This window comes from Phaenicophaeus curvirostris, chromosome 23 (assembly GCF_032191515.1).
Source record: "Phaenicophaeus curvirostris isolate KB17595 chromosome 23, BPBGC_Pcur_1.0, whole genome shotgun sequence".
NCBI lineage: Eukaryota > Metazoa > Chordata > Aves > Cuculiformes > Cuculidae > Phaenicophaeus > Phaenicophaeus curvirostris.
Window position 1 is genome coordinate 3,942,955 of NC_091414.1, and position 8,330 is coordinate 3,951,284.

At 59.4% G+C, this 8,330-nt stretch overlaps 1 protein-coding gene across 1 annotated transcript; it reads right to left on the reverse strand.

Annotated features, from left to right (window-relative positions):
- Window positions 1-3,569: 3,569 nt before the first annotated feature.
- Window positions 3,570-4,034, reverse strand: TRNP1 (TMF1 regulated nuclear protein 1). The gene has a single exon (XM_069875584.1). The coding sequence runs from the start codon at window positions 4,032-4,034 to the stop codon at window positions 3,570-3,572; it is 465 nt and encodes a 154-aa protein (XP_069731685.1).
- Window positions 4,035-8,330: the final 4,296 nt, after the last annotated feature.

Consider the following 8,330-nt stretch of genomic DNA (forward strand, 5'->3'; position numbering starts at 1 on the left):
AGAATGGTTTGGGTTGGAAGGGACCTCAAAGTCCATCCAGTCCCAATCCTTGCTGTGGGCAGGGACACCTCCCACTGGATCAGGGGCTCCAAGCCCCATCCAACCTGGCCTTGAACCCCTCCAGGGATGAGGCAGCCACCACTGCTCTGGGCAACCTGTTCCACGGTCTCACCGCTCTCATAGTGAAGAAATTCTTCCTTATGTCTAGTCTAAATCTACCCCTCTCCAGTTTATCCCCATTGCCCCTCATCCTGTCACTCCAAGCCTTTGTAAACAGTCCCTCCCCAGCTTCTTGTAGCCCCTTCAGGTAGTGGGAGGTTGCTAAAAGGTCTCCTCAGAGCCTTCTCTTCTGCAGCCTGAACAACCCCAACTCTCAGCCTGTCCTCACAGCAAAGATGTTCTACCCCTCAGATCATCCCCACGGCCTCCTCTAGACTCACTCCTTCCAGTGCTGAGGATACAGGGCTCTGTGTAGGGTAGCACAAACCCCTAAATAACTGTTTGAAAACAGGGACTAACAGGAGAGATGCATTTCCACCCCCCACGCTCCCACAGTGCCTGACCGTGGAGTCAGGCTGGTTGCTCAAATATTCCTCCACCACCCAATTTCTGCACAGTCACATGCACATTGTACCTTCTAGGAGGATATTTGTGACCTCATATGAATTTACTGGGACAGACTATGTCTGTATATATATATTTTATATATATATATATATATATATATAAATAAATCTGGGGTGCTTGGTAGAGACCCCCATGCTTCAGGCAGCTCCTAACACATTTTCCACTTCCCCACGCACTCAGAGGAAGGAAGAGGTCAACAATTCAGAGAAATCCACTCTGGCGATAATTATATGCCATTATTGGGATTTAATTTGCTAATCCCCATTCTAATCACCCTCTCGGTTCTATTCCAACCAGCACATAAGGACACTGCATGTCATGAATAAAATATAATCAAAGTTTACTTCTGCTTGAGCCCTGCAGCAGAGGCAAGAAGCGAGGGTTACACAACAGACCTGCTGTCTCACACCAAGGTAGTCGCAGCACATTCATGAGTCAGTGAAATCCCACCCCCCCAACCAAATAAAGTGGGTTGGTTGTTTTTTTTTTAATTTAAAAAATAAATAAATAAATAAAGGGGGGAGCGAGTTATGGCTTTTTAGGGCAAGGGATTCATGCAGCCTTGGGGGAAAGCCACTGTGAAAGCTTGGCGCAAAGCAAGACCCTGTTTCGGTGGCTCGGCTGGGGGATGCTGTGAGTCCGAGGACGGCGAACGCTGCGGCTGTGTCCGACAAAGGAGCAGGCTTGTGGAGGGCTTGGCCAGCTGCAGTTCCCAGCAGGGACAAGATGATGCTGTCAGGTCCGAGCCCTTCATCCCGAGGCCGGCTCAGGGTTGGTGGCACAACAATGGGGACAGCACAGGGCTCTGCACAAGCCTCCTGCCCAGAGAACACTTCATCCTGAGCCCAGCTCCGTATCCTTGCATCTTCTCACCCCTCTGGAGCCCACAGTGACAAGTTCTGCCGCAGGGTGATATCAGGGGTGTCCAAGGAGTCTTGCTGGAGGCACAGGGAGGCTTCAAGCATCACCCCCGGTCGTGGTTGCACTCGATGATCCTGTGGGTCTCTTCCAACCTGGTGATTCTATGATTCAGTCCCAAAAACCCAGCTCGGTGGGAGGCAAACAGTGCCGGTGCCATCACGAGGACCAGTTCTCTTCCGCTGTCTGACCCCACCAGAGCGCACAGTCCAGAGCCAAAACCACCATCCGGGAAGGGCAGACCCCAAGCCCCCTCAATTCCCCCACCAAGTCCTTCACGGGTGTATGTTGAGGCTGCACCCACCCCCGGCGCAAGAGACAGTCCCATCAGTGTCCTGCTGGCCCAAGGTCAGTGGGGCTCATGCAGGGAAGGGGCCCTGCCCCACAGCAGCTGCCTTGAACCCGCTGCCTTTGGGGACCCCAGACTAGGCTGGGGGTGCTGACAGCAGGTTGCCCCATGAACATCCCCCAGACCCAGCAAAAGGTCCTACAGGGACCCCAGACCCTGCAGGGTCCCTCAACCTCATTGCACAACCCTAGCCCCCCACCGGGTCCTCCAGGGACCCCCCCCACCCCCCACCTAGATTCTTCAGGCCACCACTGAGGTTCCCAGACTCTGCTGGATCCCCCAGACCCTGCAGGATCCTCCTGGGACCCCAAGGGAAATCTAAGTCTTCCCAGCCTGCTGGGTCCCAAACCATCAGGCTCCCCAGGACTTCATGGACCCCAGACCCTGCTGAGACCCCACACACACACACCCTGTCGGACCCCTTGGCACCCCCAAACCCTGCTGGGTCTCCCCAGGAGCCCCACACCCTGCAGAGTCCCACCCCATGGAAGTCCCCAGAACCCTGCTGGATCCCCCCGCCTCACAGGGTCCTCAGGACCCCCAAACCCTGCTGGGTCCCACTTCATCAGTCCCCCTACCCTGTAGGGTCCCCCAAACCCTCCAGGGTCTCCAGGACCCTGCAGGGTCACAACCCATGAGTCCCCCCACCCTGTAGGGCCCCCAAGACTCGCCTACACTCATCAGGTTCCCCAGGACCTCCCCCCAGACTCCAGACCCTACAGGATCCCCCCAACCTACACAGTCCTCCAAAGACTTCAGGGTCTCCAGGACCCCCAAACCTCACAGGATGCCCCCAGCCTGCAGGGTCCCTGGGGACCCCCAGACTCTGCTGTGTCCCCCAACCTCATAAAGTCCTCGAAACCCCAAAACCCTTCCAAGTCCCAACCCTTCCAGCTCCCCAGGGCTTCAGACTCAATGAACCCCCCACCACCCCGCAGGGTCCCTGAGCCCCTCAGCCTCCCCAGCCCCTGCTCACCCCTCAGCGAGGGGGAGGGGGGGTCGCAGGGTACGTAAACTGCGTAGCCCCCGTTCCCCTCTAGGCAGGGCTGCGCGTAGCGGGAGGTCGCAGGGTACGCAATCCGCGCAGCCCCTAGGCAGAACAGGAGTCGCAGGGTACGCAATCGGCGCAGCTCCCGATGCGCAGCCCCTCGCTCTTCCTAGGCGGAGCGGGGGTGGATCGCAGGGTACGCAATCGGCGCAGCTCCCGCTGTCCCTAGGCGGAGCAGGGAGGTGGTGGGGTTCGCAATCCGCGCAGCCCCCGTTATCCTTAGGCGGAGCGGGGGTCGCAGGGTACGCAACGTGCGCAGACCCCGTTCCCCCCTAGGCGAAGCAGGGGTCGCAGGGCACGCAATCCGCGCAGCCCCTCGCTGTTCCTAGGCGGAGCGGGGGTCGCAGGGTACGCAATGTGCGCAGTCCCTAGGCAGAACAGGAGTCGCAGGGTACGCAATCCGCGCAGCCCCTCGCTGTTCCTAGGCGGAGCGGGGGTCGCAGCGCACGCAATGTGCGCAGCCCCTCGCTGTTCCTAGGCGGAGCCGGGGGTCGCAAGGTACGCAATCGGCGCAGCCCCTCGCTGTTCCTAGGCGGAGCGGGGGGTCGCGGGGCCCGCAATCCGCGCAGCCCCCTCGGCGGAGCGGGGCTCGCCGGGCTCCGCACCGCGCGCGGCCGCCGTTCCCGCCTAGGCGGGGCTGCGCGGGGAGGCGGGCAGGCGGCGCGCGGGGGCCGCGCAGGGCACGCAGCTGCGGAGCGCTCGGGCGGCGGCGAGGAGGGCGGCGGGCCGGGCCCGGGCCCCGGGGCGGCGGCGCAGCCCCTTCTGCAGCCGCTGCGTGTGCGCCGCCAGCGCCAGCTGGGCCTGGGCCACGCCGGCCCCGAGGCGGCCCAGGGCCTCGGCGCGGGCGGCCAGGCGCAGCTCGGCGTGGCGCAGCGCGCAGTGCACCGCCAGCACCCGGCCCTCCAGCTCGGCCGCCGCCCGCCGCCGCCCCTCGGCCGCCACCAGCCGCCGCCGCGCCGCCGCCAGCTCCAGGGACCCGGCTCGCCCGCGGCTACCGGGGTCCGGCTCGCCGCCGCCGCCGCCGCCGCGGTCAACGCGCTCCGGGCGCCGCTCGCCGCACGAAACCGGAGGAGCCGCCGCCGCCGCCGCCATCGGGATGGGGACCCGGCGGCGCCCACCGGGGGTTTATAGCCCGGGGGCGGCGCTGGGGGCGGGGGGAGAGGCACCGGCGGGGCGGCACCGGCACGGGGAGGGGGGACCGGGAGAATCAGAGAATCATAGAATAACCGGGTTGGAAAGGACCCACCGGAACATAGAGTCCAACCATTCCCATCAATCACTAACCCGTGTCCCTCAGCGCCTCGTCCACCCGTCCCTTAAACCCCTCCAGGGAAGGGGACTCAACCCCCTCCCTGGGCAGCCTCTGCCAGGGACCAATCACCCTTTCTGTGAAAAATTTCTCCTTAATGTCCAGCCTGACCCTCCCCTGGTGGAGCTTGAGGCCATTCCCTCTCGTCCTGTCCCCTGTCCCTTGGGAGAAGAGCCCAGCTCCCTCCTCTCCACAACCTCCTTCCAGGGAGTTGCAGAGAGCAATGAGGTCTCCCCTCAGCCTCCTCTTCTCCAGGCTGAACAGCCCCAGCTCTCTCAGACGCTCCTCTTGTTCTCCAGCCCCTTCCCCAGCTTCGTTGCTCTTCTCTGAACTCGCTCCAGAGCCTCAACATCCTTCTTGTGGTGAGGGGCCCAGAACTGACCCCAGGATTCAAAGAGTGGTCTCCCCAGTGCCGAGTCCGGAGGGGGGAACGGGGAGGGGGCGGCCACACCGGGATTGCTGCAGCGTGGTGCTGGCACCGGTACCGGTAGCAGCACAGTCCCAAGCTCCGTACCAGCTCTGGGATCCGTACAGCTTGGCACGGCACCAGTACCACCACTGGCACACTCTGGGCCCGGTGTCAGCACTGGTATCAGCTGGGGTGTCCCAGCTTTTGGATGCTGGGGACATGCCACCAGGACAGTGTGTCCTTGGTTACTTACACAACTGTCCCAGCGATGTTTCTGCCAACATAATTATCATTTAAGATGTGTTCTTAGAGCTGAGAGTGTGCCGAGACGGCACGGGGAGGGGGCTGGGGTGGCAGGGTTCCTCTGCCACCTTGCTCCCCCCAAGGAGCCTGGGTTTGGGGGTCCCTCCTGCTGGGACATCGTGCTCAGCAGCTGCATCTTCACATAGGCATGGAGGGTAAAATCTGCTTGTGTTTCGCAGCAGAGAGGATAAGAGATGATAAAGAACCGGGTGCCAAGCTCTCATCCCACCCCCAGACAGGAACAAAAGCCTAAGCCAAAAAAAACCACCCCAGCCTACCTAACTCTGTTCGAGGCAGAGACACGTCCAGGCGTGCAGTGAATGTCACCCCCACCCCACGTGGGTTGGTGGCAGCTTTGCTTTCCTTACCTTAAGGGGAAAAAAAACACTTCATCTCTTGTGCTTTGCATTGCATTCCTGTTCTTGCCAGACACCAGAGCAGCGTCAGAGGCTGCTGCGTCACTGCTGCCGGCCCCCGCTGCCTGCTTGTCCCTTCTTTGCTCGTCCACCGGCTCCTACGGCATCTCCACTGCCTGGTGTTGGAGATCATAGAATCACAGAATCACTAGGTTGGAAAAGACCCACTGGATCATCGAGTCCAACCATTCCCATCAATCACTAACCCATGTCCCTCAGCGCCTCATCCACCTGTCCCTTAAACCCCTCCAGGGAAGGGGACTCAACCCCCTCCCTGGGCAGCTTCTGCCAATGCCCAATGACCCTTTCCGTGAAAAAATTTAACCTGATGTCCAGCCTGAACCTCCCCTGGTGGAGCTTGAGGCCATTCCTGTCAACGACACTTGCCTCAGCCCTGCAGGTTGCAGATCAGGCTGTAGGAAAGGTGAAGTCCAGGCTGAGCCTTCGTGTACCTGACGCAAATGCTGCCAAAAGATGGGGTTTGAGGATTTGAGGGGTGCTGCTCCATCGTAGGTTCAGGGTCAAAGCTCTGTTCTTGCTCCTTCTGCCTCCAACCCAAAGAATCTGTGGGGCCAGGCAGGTATTGAACAGAACATCCTCCTCTGATTTTTTTGCTTTCGCTTCAGCTGAGAGAGTTGGGGTTGTTCAGCCTGGAGAAGAGAAGGCTCTGAGGAGAACTTATAGCAACCTTCCAGTACCTGAAGGGGCTACAAGAAGCTGTGGAGGGACTGTTCACAAAAGCTTGTGGTGATAGGACAAGGGGCAACGGGTATAAACTGGAGAGGGGCAGATTTAGACTGGACATAAGAAGGATTTTCTTCCCTATGAGAGTGGTGAGGCTCTGGCCCTGGATGCCCAGAGCAGGGGTGGCTGCCCCATCCCTGGAGGGGTTCAAGGCCAGGTTGGATGGGGCTTGGAGCCCCTGAGCCAGTGGGAGGTGTCCCTGCCCATGGCAGGGGTGGAACTGGATGGGCTTTGAGGTCCCTTCCAACCCAAACTATTCTATGCTTCTAGGAACCTGAGACCCAAAGGGGGAAGGGGCTGGGTTTTCTTGCAGTGAGCATCCTCCTTCACCCAAAGTGAAACCTCAGAGTGGCTGAGGTTGGAGGAACCTCTGGAGGTGCCTGCACCACCACTCACCCGCTCATGAAGAACTGATGTTTTGGGTCACCTCCCAGCTCCAGTCCCTGGTCCAGGGGGAGAAAAGGAAATGTAAACTCGAGCAGCCGTGCCTGGACATGAGTTTAGGAATTAAGAAGTGGCCAGATGTGCTGGAGCTGTCGGGCAGTGAGGCTGGGGCTGTCACTGAGCCTGTGTCCCCAGGCTGTCCCATCGCACATCCTGAGAAATGTGCCGACGGAGGCTGGTAGAGACAAATACCAGAAAACCACAAGAAATACCCCTGCCCCTCAAGGTAAATCACAGCCCGAGTCCCAGCAACCCTCCCGTGCTGCTGCGGGATCCCTGCCTAGGCTGACGAGTTATTAATGATTTAGCAGATGAGTCTGAAATTAGCAGCGCTCAGAATAAACCTCTGTGATGCAAAAACCTGGTTCAGAGCGTTGTTCTCCCTTCCTCGGCAGCCTTCCTTCTTCCACATCCTGCAGAGGCACCAACTACCGCTGTGCTGCATCCCACAGCACTGGTCCCCAGTATCCCCCAGGGCTGTGGGGCACTGGTCCCCAGTATCCCTCAGGGATGTAGGCAGCTGGTCCAGCACTGGTCTCCAGTATCCCCCAGGGCTGTGGGGCACTGGTCCCCAGTATCCCTCAGGGATGTAGGCGGCTGGTCCAGCACTGGTTCCCAGTACCCCAAGGGATGTGAGCAGCTAGCCCAGCACTGGTCTCCAGTAACCCCTGGGGATGTGGGGCACTGGTCCCCAGTATCCCTCAGGGATGTAGGCAGCTGGTCCAGCACTGGTCCCCAGTATCCTCCAGCGATGTGGGCAGCCAGCCCTGCCTCTTATCTCCTTGAAGCCTCACGCTGGGATGTGCTCCAGAAAAGTGAAGCCTTATTATAGCCAGTAAATAATTAACATTAGCACCATCTCTCCCAGTCTCTCTGCAAGTTTTTCCCCAGGGCGTCCCAGTTACTGGGGCAGGGGGGGACCTGCCTGTCATCCTGGCCCAGTTTAAGGGGAGGAATCTTGCCTCAGGATTTCAGGTTTAAGCCCCAGGTTTAAAACAGCTCCCTGCTCTCCTGTTCTGAACCCAACAAAATCCCAAAGGAGGATTTGGGACCTGGGACATGGTGGGAGCTCAGTTGGGAGGTGATGGGGCAGGAGGGAATTGTAGGAGTGGAGGGGGAATTAAGCAGCGTGGTGCTCTGGGAGCTGAACTGCGCTCCTCTGCTCATCGTGGCAGTGCCAGGCTCAACGGGGCAGCGCTGGGAGAGATTTCATGGCTGGGATCTGTGCTCAAGGCACCCGGCAGAAAAGGAGATGATGCATTTCCAAGCAGTGCATTGAGTTAAACGTAAAAGAAAGCCCAGCCAGGGAAATGACACCGGCTGGAATTAAATACGGTGTTCCTGTGCCAGAGGCTTAAATAAATAAACGCGGTCTTTGTGCCCTTTAGAGAAGGAATGAGCTCCTTGCCATTAGCACCATCCTTTAACTTGATTTCTCTCCCTCCTCTTTCCTCTCGGAAACTGGAGAGCTGAGTGACGGCTGCGGTTCTGCGGGCTCCTGCCCTCCCTGCCCTGCTGCCTCTTTTTCCCCCCCTCGGTTTCCTTCCTTTCCCCCAGATCTTCAGGGAAGGATTCGACCCCTCTGAGAGTGAATCACCAGCTCTTTGGAGAGAACCACTGAGTCACGGAGCGGCAGCAAGTGAGATGGGCTGAGCCAGCAGCCCCGGTGCCCAGGGAGCACTGGGCATCCCTGTGGCGTGTGTTCCCTCTGTGCCATCGCCACCCCAGGAGAATTTGGGCACAAACAACTGTTCCCGGCAGGA